Source organism: Motacilla alba, chromosome 4, assembly GCF_015832195.1.
Source record: "Motacilla alba alba isolate MOTALB_02 chromosome 4, Motacilla_alba_V1.0_pri, whole genome shotgun sequence".
Lineage (NCBI taxonomy): Eukaryota > Metazoa > Chordata > Aves > Passeriformes > Motacillidae > Motacilla > Motacilla alba.
In genome coordinates this window covers 59367900-59379286 of record NC_052019.1, presented here as the reverse complement: position 1 = coordinate 59379286, position 11387 = coordinate 59367900, and the positions used below count along the sequence as shown (strand labels likewise).

General features: G+C 41.6%; 1 protein-coding gene across 1 annotated transcript; it reads right to left on the bottom strand.

Annotated features, from left to right (window-relative positions):
- Window positions 1-255: 255 nt before the first annotated feature.
- On the bottom strand, window positions 256-9248 carry COQ2 (coenzyme Q2, polyprenyltransferase). The gene is made up of 7 exons (XM_038136434.1): window positions 8980-9248; window positions 8724-8890; window positions 6210-6331; window positions 5893-5978; window positions 4821-4954; window positions 4169-4357; window positions 256-1697 (listed from the first exon to the last, which is right to left on the bottom strand). Exons 1-7 carry the CDS (start codon window positions 9203-9205, stop codon window positions 1584-1586), a joined length of 1038 nt encoding a protein of 345 aa, XP_037992362.1. The 5' UTR covers window positions 9206-9248; the 3' UTR covers window positions 256-1583.
- Window positions 9249-11387: the final 2139 nt, after the last annotated feature.

Genomic DNA, 11387 nt, shown 5'->3' with positions numbered 1-11387 from the left:
AAAATGCTCATGCAACTAACATCCTCGATAGCCTTTACCTCTTTTGCACTTGAAAAATTATTTATTTCCTTGTGTTAATCATAAAATTTTCATGAACTTAGTATCCTCAGTATTACAGCCTGAAACCTAAATCTTTCCGTTTTTAGGCAATGAACCTAAAATACAGCTATGTCTTATCTGTGTGAAATGAAATGAACATGAATTTGGAAAACTCACACAGAAAACATGAAGTGATTTTCAAGTTCCAGACATGAGGACTGTTTTGAAACTTTAATTTACACTGTATTTAGTGACACCTTTTTCTTCTTCTCATTTTAAGACAAACACTTGTGAAAAGCAGTCATCAGACAAAGGACACCATAAGGTTCAAACACACGACATAATGTGAGCTCTTCCCAAATCTGAGCTACTTAAACAGCCTTTAGTATGTTAAAAACAGATTAATAACTTTTGCCACCACCTCACTAAAGTAACACTACTGAAACTGATCCATATTAGTTACTTTACAAGACTTTTTAATTACTAGTAAACAGCTAATAAACAAAGTTCAACTTCAAGCTGGACGCATCAAATTGTCCCTCTACAAAATGCAGCTATGTCACAAAACTGATCAGAAGCTTATGGTTTTTCATTATTAAACTGCTTTTCTTCAACTTAATACTTTCTCCACCCCAGAAATACAAACCCTATTTAAGAACAACTTCTGTGTAAGGGCCATTTATTTAGCCTGCACTTGCTATTTTTACTGTTTCTAGGCATTCCCCTAGAAACAAGGTTTTCCTGTAAGACTACAAATAAGATTTGCATGACAAATTTGTAGCCCAGGGTCAACCACTGCTCACACACATTTGGCAACAGCTCTGGGCTTCTCTGGTTTTGTTTTCAGTCCTTAGTCTGTGTTCAAATCACTCTTGACAAACAAGCTTAGCTCACTCTGTGCAGGCAACTTTGCAGAAGCCTGTCCTTTTCACATGGAAAGCACCTGCTGCAGCAATCACAGCAAGAGCAGAAAATCTTCTTAAACACTTCTCTACTGACTCCTTATTGTGGACCTCACACACTCAAGAGTCCTGACTGCTCCTAGACATCCCAAAAGAAAAACAGTTATTGCAACTCTTCCATGAAGCAAGCTCCAATTCAAACTGAAAATTACCTTTGTAATAAATGAGACCATCAAACATGTACAGCCGTATTTTATTTACATCCAGAAATCATTCTGCATTTTCACTCTGCTGTCACTGAGACACCACACCTGCTTCATATAAAAATCTTGGGTTCACAGTCTCCAGAGCTTGACAGAAGTTTGCTGCTACTACACAGGACCAGCAGAGCTTTTTGGAGCTTCTATGCAGATTGAAGTTATTCCCAGATAACCAAAACTTCCACTGTACAATTATCTCAATTGCATTATTTCAGAAACAGGAATGTTTCCACCAGCTTTTACAAATAAACAATATAAAGCAGCTATATTTATATTACAAGTGTTTTCCTTCTTACAATACTTACACTTCAGTTAGACTAAAATATCAGTATAGTGATTTCAACTATCTGTTCTCTGAAGGCTCTTCTACATTTAAGCCTTCTCATTTCCACAGATTTCCAAGCACAATCCCTATGAAGAGGAGAATTCCTACAGTACGATTTGAAGCAAATTTTTTCCAGCAGTCTTCGGGCTTGTCTATGTCCAAAGTGTAAATCTGCAAAAGCACAGTATAACATTAGAGGATTATTATTATTCTACAGACTCATCAATATCTGACACATCACAAAACTATCTGCAACTTAAAAAAATATTCTTAAGCTCTAAAATCTACCCTTAACTCCACAAGAAACAGGAATACTCTGTGTTTAATTTTTTTTCTTTTTTACATAACTGGCATCTGTGTTTGACAGATTTTTTTCAACATACAGTAGAAAAGTCAAGGATCTCATATGAACATGACTCCCTGACCATCTCAATGGAAGACTACATAAACAGCCCAGTTACTGGTGTGTCTGGATTGATACTTAAAAAGTGCAAAAATATCTGGGCATGTAAATAAACCTCCTTGAGATTTTCCTCAGCAGGTTGCCACCTAATTCTTCAATGTAACTTTAAATAAAAATGAATGCACTTTTCCATCTCTGCTACAAGGTGCTGTCCTATGTTTCAGTAGACACAAGGCACTGGAGAGCCAGCAGTGAGCTAGAGCAAGTGCCAGGCCCTGCCTTGCCACATAGGGCTGGTTTCAGTCCAGTTGCTCTTAGCCAAGTCCATGCAATTCCCTTCCAAACAAAGACCAGGACACCTGCAATAGCAACCAGAATGCCTGGCTTACCCACATGGCAGCTCCCTGCTCTGAGTCACAACTAAAAGTGAAAAAAAAAAACCAAACCAAAACAAAAAAAAAAAAAACAACTCACAAGGTATAGCAATAGCAAATTTACTGAAAAAATATTCCCAAAACCAAAATTTGGCGCAAAAATCTTGAGAACAAGAGGAAATGTTGAGCAAAATGAGTGAAAGGATTAACAGAGAAGGAGCCCCTAAAACCTCAAACTTAGCACTTCAGCCTTTGAAAAAGTTAAAACAGAAAGTATTTGACTGAAAGAAGTGAAACCTTCCCCAAGAAATCTGCTTCATTTGTGGTTGTAGAGAGAAATAAGGGCTGGGTCCTGGTCAAATTATCAAAAACACTCTTCACAAGCTTCTAAAATATGATGTGATCCACACCCTTAAGAACCTCTCAGTTCCTCAGACACTGGGAACTTGAAACACTGAACTGCCAAGTTAAACTAAACAGCAGCTAAGCTATTCTTTCAGAAACACAAGGAATGCAGAAGATGTTATTTTTCTATTAGTGTACTTCTTGAGGGGGATACAATTTGACATCATCATGACCCAAATTCTTCTGCCTCAGGCAAAAATTCAGGTGAATCAAGGAAATCTTGGTCCTCAAGCATCTTACCCAGCTTTCTGAACTCAATTAAGGACACAATCAGAAATCTTGAACAAGAAGATAAGCATATGAACAAGAAGATAAACAAAAAATGTTTAAGCAGGACTATATTAAAATAATTCCTCAAAAAGAAGCTACTCTGTGGTACACAGAACAGTTCTGCTCTTTTGACTTTTGCAGTCCACACAATTGTGGATTCTCCATCATTTATACTCATTAGTCTGCATCCTTAGTTATAAAGATCCTTAAAAGTGGTTCCCATTTATAACAGACCTACAGCACAAAGGCTCTTTGATAATTCAAACTATAAATGATCATGCAGTGGACATAGTATTCTTTCCTTCATACATTTCCAAGCACAGTCACTACGAAAACAGCGGCTGAGTGCCAGACTACATCACCACAAGGATTCTCTTACCCACCGATATGTTTAATATCATTAGCTGCATGAGCTTCATCCATAAAATGCAACATTACGATCAACGTGCTTTATAAAAAGTTCCATATTACCACAGATTTAACTTCTCAGACTAGCAATGGTTTTTCTACTCGCAATACACAATACTCTGCCATCACTTACCTATCGAGACCAGTAATTAATTTTTGAACAGACTGACTTGTCACTTACTACAACACTATGTAACACAGTTGTTAGGATTCAGAAATAACAAGATAACAAGATCCTATCAGCATCCTTTACTGACAAAGCTAATTTCTTTCTTTCTGTTATTCATAACAATTTCTAAATGAATGCAACTACAAGACTGAATTGGATTGTTCTCTGCTTTTAAGAAAACTCGTTAGAACTGTCAATTAATATAAAATTATAATGTTAACATCTGCTATTATGTGTTCCAGACACTACAAGAACTGAATCAGAACGGTCAACACCACAGTATTTTGCAGCACACTGAGATGGATCTAGCAGCAGCTGCTGCTGGCAGTGAGGAGAAAACCCTTTCCTTGAAATCACAGCTTAATGTCTGGCACTTCTGTTGGTTACAGACTGAAACTCAGTGCTCCACTGTTTGTGGTCAGGACTGAAGGTCTCCTCAACCAAAAGGTCTCCAAAAGTACTTCAGAAGACCAAGTTTATTGTCAGAAGACTTTAGTTCTCTTTACAGGAACTGCTTTTCATGGGTAGCTCATGAATTGATGGGGGTTGAAAAGCTCTCTGACTTCTTAGCAAGAACTTCCTCATGGAAAAAGTATGAATAAATCCATCAAACCTGGTGTGCCAGGTGAGCCCCTACAGCAGCCACAGCCGAATAATAGGGGAGGGTTTGGTTGCAATTCATCCCTGCCATGCACAAACTCAGGAGCATTGCCAGGCTGAAGCCACTGAGCCACTGCTTCGTGTCCTCCCTGAACTGCAATGCAGTTGACTTCACACCAATCATGATGTCGTCCCTCTTATCCTGGAACGAAAAGATGAATACCCACAAAATCCATAATCCAATGCCACTTCATAAGAAAAATAAAAATGGGGGACTTGCTTAAATTTTCAATGCTTCTTACTAGGAACCCAATTTAAGGGCAGTTGTAGGTTCCCACATTAAAATTTAAACTAGAAGGCTGGTCTTAGAGCTGTTTAGTAGCCAGGAGTTATTACCAATGACAAAGTTATTTCCACGATGCCAAAGCATAAGAAGCACAAAGGCTTCTTATCTTTGTACTTCCATCTTTCCACCTGACTTGTAAAACCTTGGCAAACAGCAATAAAATATTGAAGGGCTGGGAATTCTTTAGGGCTGCTTCAGCTCAGCTGCAGGTGAAAAACTGCAAGAGGTTAGTTCTGCTGTTTGACAACAAATTCGTAAACGAACACACAAACTTGTGTGTTTAAACACAGGTGTCTGGAAGGTTTCACTGTTACCCTACCTGATGTGCATAAATGGTGTCATACACCAGTGTCCACATGACTCCAGCAAAATACAAGGGCAAACACACAGACCACTCACATGACCCTTTGATGGCAGACCAGCCAAGAAGGGCTCCCCAATTAAATGTAAATCCTAAAAACATTAAGAGAATAAAAAAAAATAGAAGTTACAAGATTGCCAGCAGCAATTACATACAATTTATCTGAGAGTGTATCATATCAGAAGCCTTTTGCATAATACCAACATCTCTATTTTTCTACCACTTATTTTCAGGCAAGTAATAAATATAAATAATTTGACATTAAATACTCTGGACATGCAAGAAGAAATACATATGCCACACATTTTTCCCTAATTTGAGTTTAACTTCATTAGTGTAGGGAAACATTTGCACAGAACTATTCCAGAATACTCTAACAACAGGTCTGAAGGTTAAATGCTCAGGAGTCAGTGTAACAAAACACATCAGCACAATTGGCTGCAATACAGTACACAGCAGCCAGCTATGGTACTTCTAGCCTGAAAATAACCATTTTTTTGTTAAAAATCCCCTGAAGACAGCTGGAATGTGAGAGCCAATATACACAGGTATGTTTTCGTAGCTCAACCTAAAATACAAGCACCATCAGTATCTGTTCAGGAGTTATTTTAGAAGCTGAAGACTGAAATGCTGTACAGACAAATCTGTATTTAAGAAGGGTTTTGAAATAACTGCAAAACTACAGCTCATTCTCAAATGACAAATGTTTATTTCCACCCTACTCTTCTACCTCCTATCACTGCATCAAAACAAGGAATTGATTTCGAACAACAAAAAGAAAAAACAACCCCAAAGCAGCACATCAACTCCAATACCAAAAAAACCAACCCCAAAGCCACACCAACTCAAACTCCCTCCCTCTGTCATAAATTAAGAAGCTTATGGCACAACAGAGCTTTGTTTGTAAGGTATTTCTATTTTGAAATAAAGTTATAAAAAGTCTGATTGCTAAAGCTCAAGTACTAATTTGTAAAACACCCCAAAAATTACATCTGAAATTAAAAAAAGAGAAAAAATCTTTCCATCTCACCCAAAACTAGCTGTGGCCAGTATGTTATTCTCTTCATCAGAGGGTAGGTGATCACAAGGAATAAAGAGGCTGCTCCCAGAATGATACTGTAAAAAGTACCAAGAAGATTATTGTTTGCCAGGCTAAAGATCAGTAGATATAGTGCAGCATTGCAGGAGCTGTACACGGTACTGATCTAATTATTTTCCTTTCAATTACAATTCCATGACTAATAACCTCTTCCCTCTGACCCCAACACCTTTTCTACTCAAAAGCTCTGTGCTTAACTCAGGACCCAGAATCAGACTTTAAAAACCAAAAGATAACTCATACATCACCTGTAGTAATTCAGACACAGAAGCACACAGAGTGCTAGGCTGAGCTGTCCCCCAAGAAAAACCAAGGACTGGAAAGTGGAGATATCTCCAGCTGCCAGAGGTCTGCTTGCTGTCCTTGCAACCTAAAAAATGGAAATAATATTACCACTAGGTACATCTGTGACTGATGGGCAATTTACAATGTTTGCTTCCTACTTTCTGAAGAGAAATGAAAAGGCCCTAATTCTGTTGTTTGCTTTTGTTTCTCTCTAATGGCATTTTCAGAATCCAGTCCCATTGATGTCGAGTTAATAGCTGTGAAAACACATTTAATCCCAACTGGGATACGGTGGAGTTTAGAAACTCTGTCTGGAACAAGAAATCATACAAGGTAAACTGAAGAAAGAAACAAGTATCAGAAAAAAAGTTAAAATAAATGAATGGTGAGTTACTTGCCAATGGTTACCAATGCCAAAAAAAACTCCAAATGACTGAATTTCACCTCCACATGAGGAAGAACTTCTCTACACTGAGGGTGGCAGAGCACCGGAATAGGCTGCCCAGGGAAGTTGTGTAGTCTCCCTCTCTGGAGACATTCTAAACCCCACCTGGACATGTTCCTGTGTCACCTGCTCCAGGTGACCCTGCCTTGGCAGGGGTTGGACTGGATGATCTCCAGAGGTGCCTTTCAACCTATCAATTCAATGAAATTGTGCATGTTGATGAAAGTGGTGTCAAGTCTATTCAATGAGGTTCAAAAGCCAACTTTTTACAGAATATTCTGTACATAAAAAGTATCTTGCCTATGCTTGAATAATAATTAATGTGAATTTAAATAAACCCTTTTAGCTTGTTCTTCCCCCTACCAACAGGGCTATGCTAACATCAAATACTGCTTTTGGAGCAGTAAACATGCACTTAATATACCTGTGACCAATTCCACTGCAACTAAACATGGGATGTTTCACTTAAAGAAATCATGTCCCAAATAATCAGTAACACAAAACCTAAACCCCAAACCACCATCACCAACACCAGCCAACTCTGCTGTTGGCCTGGCCTCTACGGCACCTGTGTTAAAGGAAGCCTTTTAAAGTACCCCAGAAAAAGCTGTGAAGGCAATTTTAAAAACCTTCTATCTGACCACATCACATAATGCATAAATTAAAGCATTATATTGAAATTCCCTCTTACTTATCACATCCCCACATCAAATCTGTTTAGCATACGTAGTTGTTAACACCTTCCAAACCCTAAACCATCCAAAGCTGCCATAAACCCCATTCTGATTCCCTGCATTCCCAACGGCACAAACCCAAGTGCCATACTAAGAACTTCACATACTGGATTGGCTCATTATTCTGTGTCTTGCAGGGCCAAAACCCAAACTCCAAAACCACAGGAACAATACTGGAACAAAAAACAGGAGGAGCAAACAGTGACGCATCACCTGGATGTTCCCCTCCAAGCCTGCACCTGTGCACATTCCAAAATCTCACACTGGGCACTGCCTTTTGCTTATTTCCCTCTTCTGAACAAATGGGAGATGATAAATGAAAACATACAACATAATAGAAGGGCTGGGCATGATACTCTGAACAGCCAAAATTAACAATACAACAATAAAATGACACGCGGCTCCTAAAATTAAAAAAAAAAAAGCCAGTTATTGAATAGATTGTCACTAGCAAGTGTAGCAAAAAAAGTGTTACTTAGTTTGAAAAAGTGTTACTTAGTTTGTTCTGTGGTGCAAAACAAGGTTAAGAAATAAACTTGTTCAAGTACTGCCTGCAGCCAACAACAGCATGTATTTTATCTTAAACAGAGGTGAGTATTCTAGAAGACTTACTACAGTCCTAGACAGAAAAATGTTATATACTTTCTACTATTTTTGGAGGAAATGTAGACAAATTAATAGCATGCATCTAAGATAGAAACATGGAGGAATTCCTGAACCTGGAGCCTGCACTCATCAAGGAATCACTGGTGATGTTCATGTACTTCAGTGCCTTCAGAATCCTTGGTGCATGGCTGAGAAAAAACAGCATCTCTTAAGTGGAGTCTCTCTCCCTGGAGACATTCAATACCAATTTGGATGCATTCCTGTGTTACCTGCTCTAGGTGAGTTGGCCTTAGCAAGGGGGTTGATCTAGATCATCTCCCAAGGTCCCTTCTAACCCTAAAAATTCTATTGATCCTGTGACTATGGCGATGAATGGGCACGTGCTTGGTTCACTGAAACAGAAAGGCTTTGGTTGGAAGGGGACCTTAAAGATCACCTCGTTCTAACCCTCGTGCTGTGGGCAGGGATGCTTTTCACTAGACCAGGTTACTCGCAGCCCCATCCAATTTGGCCTTGAACACTTCCAGCAAACGGGCCACCTAAAACTTCTCTGGGCAACCTGTCCCAACGCCTCACCATCCTCAGAGTGAAAAATTTCTTCCTGATATATAATCTAAGCCTACTCTTTCAATTTGAAGCAATGCCCCCTTGTCCTGTCACTGTGTAAGCAGCCTTGCCCCATGGTTCGCTACCTGTCTGTCATAGTCGCGGTCCCACATGTCATTGATGGTACAGCCGGCCCCTCGCATGAGCACGGCTCCCACGCCGAACAGGGACAGCATGTGCCAGTCCGGGAGGCACCCGGGCGCGGCCGCCAGCCCGATGCTCCAGGTACACGGCAAGTAGAGCAGCCACGTCCCTGCGGGGAGACAAAACCCGCGGGCGGGCTCAGCGGGGAACGGGAGGCCACGGGGGGCCCGCGGCCCCGACCCTCCCGGCCGCGCTCACCGGCGGGCTGGTGCAGGCGCATGAGCCGCAAGTAGGGCTGCAGCGGGGCCGGCGCAGCGCGCACCAGCTCGGCCGCCGAGAAGCTGCGCGGCCCCAGGGGCGCGGCGGGGCGGCGGGGCAGCAGCAGCGGGGCGGCGGCGAGGGGCGGGCGGGCGGCGCGGAGCCAGAGCGTGCCCCGCAGCCCGGGGGCACCCCGGCACAACCGCGCCAGCAGCGCCGCGGCCATCTTAGCACCGCCCCGCTGCCGGCCGGGCGGAGCCTCGCGGCGCTGCGCATGCGCGGCGCCCTCAGGCACCCTGCGTCGGGGCTGAGGCGGGGCGGGGTGTGGTGTCAGTGTGTTGTCAGTGTGATCTCAGTGAAATCCTTGTCCTCGAAACTTAATGTGATCGTTCTTAACATTCCTGTCCCCTCGGAGACCTTTCCTCACTGTAGGTAATTAAAAAAAATTAAAAATCAGATTTCCCACGTGGCCTTTGCGCTTCTTCTCCTCGCTGACTCAGTTCTCCCACCATCTGTGTGAGGGAGTGAAATGCTGGGGGTTAACGATTCCAACGACCAGCGAGTTCCAAAGGCAGCGCGCGCTTGGCTGAGGCCGGGTTTGCCCTCCCCGAACCGGAGGGGAGCAGGAGGGGGCTTGGGGTGTGTGTTGGGAAATCTCAAACCAGCATAGGAACAGCCCGGGTGGCCATAACAAACCCACCTTCGCTTAGCAACAGGGGAGATACCTGGGCATTCCCGCCTGAACCAGGTTGTGTATTAACCCATTGAGCTTCACGTTTCAGGGGCTTCCCCCACCCCTGATAGATCAAGACTGCGACCATCACACATGAAAATTCAATGCATCGATTAAGTCTTGTTGCTGGGTCCGCAGGTGGCGTTATCTGTGCAGAAAAGTTCGCAGCACCAGAGGTTTATGTCCAAAAAGGAGCCAGAGAAGTCCTCTGACTTTATTAAAAAAAACAAAAAAGGAGAAGCCATGGGCATTCCCCTGGTGTCTCTCAAGTTTTTGGAGGACGTAGCTTTCTTTTAATCCTGCTTTCCCGGCCACATGACTCTCTTCCTTTCCCCATAGACTGAGGTACTTGAGAGGTACAGGCTGCCCGAATCACCTAATATGTATCCCCTACTAATATGCACAACACCCCTCCCCCCACCTTTTATTTGTATCTTTTAAGTCCAGGATTTTAATACAGCCTTAGGTGAGCAAGTCTCTGTCAATTAGTAACATTCCTCTGAAATTTATGGTTACTCCTATTGCTTCTTTCACCTATCACCATCTAGCTTTTCTTACAGGCAGACTCTCTTCTTATTCCTTTCATATCTTCCCTCTATCTTGTCCTTTCTCTTTCTTTTCCTTATATATTTTCTTAAATTCTATCTTTATACTTTCTATGGTTATATTTCTATAGATAATACCTGAAACGGCTGCATACCTCCTTTCCATCATTCTAAACTAAACCTGCTGTAGATAAACACTGGTCACTCATGTGTTATTTTACTCTTATCCACCCCAAGGGACCCATTAACAAGAACTTCAGTTAGCTCACCTTCAGGGTCATAACACCAACTTGTGAGTTATTGCACAAACCAGAGAGCAGAGGACAGAGCCATAAAACCTTTGCTTTTCATGGCATGGTTTCAATTCCTAAGTGTCCTCAGATCTGCTACTAAAAGATTCCTTAGGGAGTTCATTGTCCCTCTAGAATATAAATTCTTTTGCATTACACACTTCCTTCAGCTGGAATGACTCACACGCTGGTAGAAAACAATGGAAACCATTTTGAACTTTAATTTCCCAAGATGCTGACTAGCAGGAGGAAGTGAAATATTAATGCGATGGAGAAGTGACTTTAATGTTTTGCCAATGTTTTTGACATTGTTTTATTGTTTTAATAAGCAGTACTCCACAGCAGTAAAACGATTTGCACAGGACCATAAAGGAAAGAGTTACTCAACTCTGATGAAGAGTAGCCAATAATCTAGGTTCCATATCATGTTGATAAAGTCAGCATGGGCTTTATTCAGATATAGACAAGTACCTGAGGTGTACTTGAATAGTGCATCCTGGCAATGAATCCCCACAGCCTCTCTGCCTGCCATATGCATAGGAACATGGGTGCTCTGATTGTCACCAGGTGGATGTCCTCTGTAGACACTGCTTTGGTGTTTTTATATGTGTGAAATGGCAAGGAAACCCTGGACTGTCTGCAGAAAATTTTTAAGGAAGTAGAGTAGTAGAATAAACTTTCACAAAGGAAACTTTTTACAGTTACTGCCACTGTATGTACATTCATAATAAAGTGGCCTGGCCCTTCACTGAAAAATAATCTAGGGAATTGCTAATTTCAGGCTAATAAAGCCCAGCTGTCTTGTTTAGCTGAAATCTGAGTTGATGGTCAAAATGTCCC

Excerpts from the sequence above, each read along its gene's own strand:
- COQ2 (XM_038136434.1), bottom strand. The coding sequence starts at position 9,205 with ATGGCCGCGGCGCTGCTGGCGCGGTTGTGCCGGGGTGCCCCCGGGCTG. Across the intron at positions 6,332-8,723 it reads ACCGCGACTATGACAGACAG|GTTGCAAGGACAGCAAGCAG; the intron begins GTAGCGAACCAT and ends TCCATTTTTTAG. Across the intron at positions 5,979-6,209 it reads CTGTGTCTGAATTACTACAG|TATCATTCTGGGAGCAGCCT; the intron begins GTGATGTATGAG and ends TACTTTTTACAG.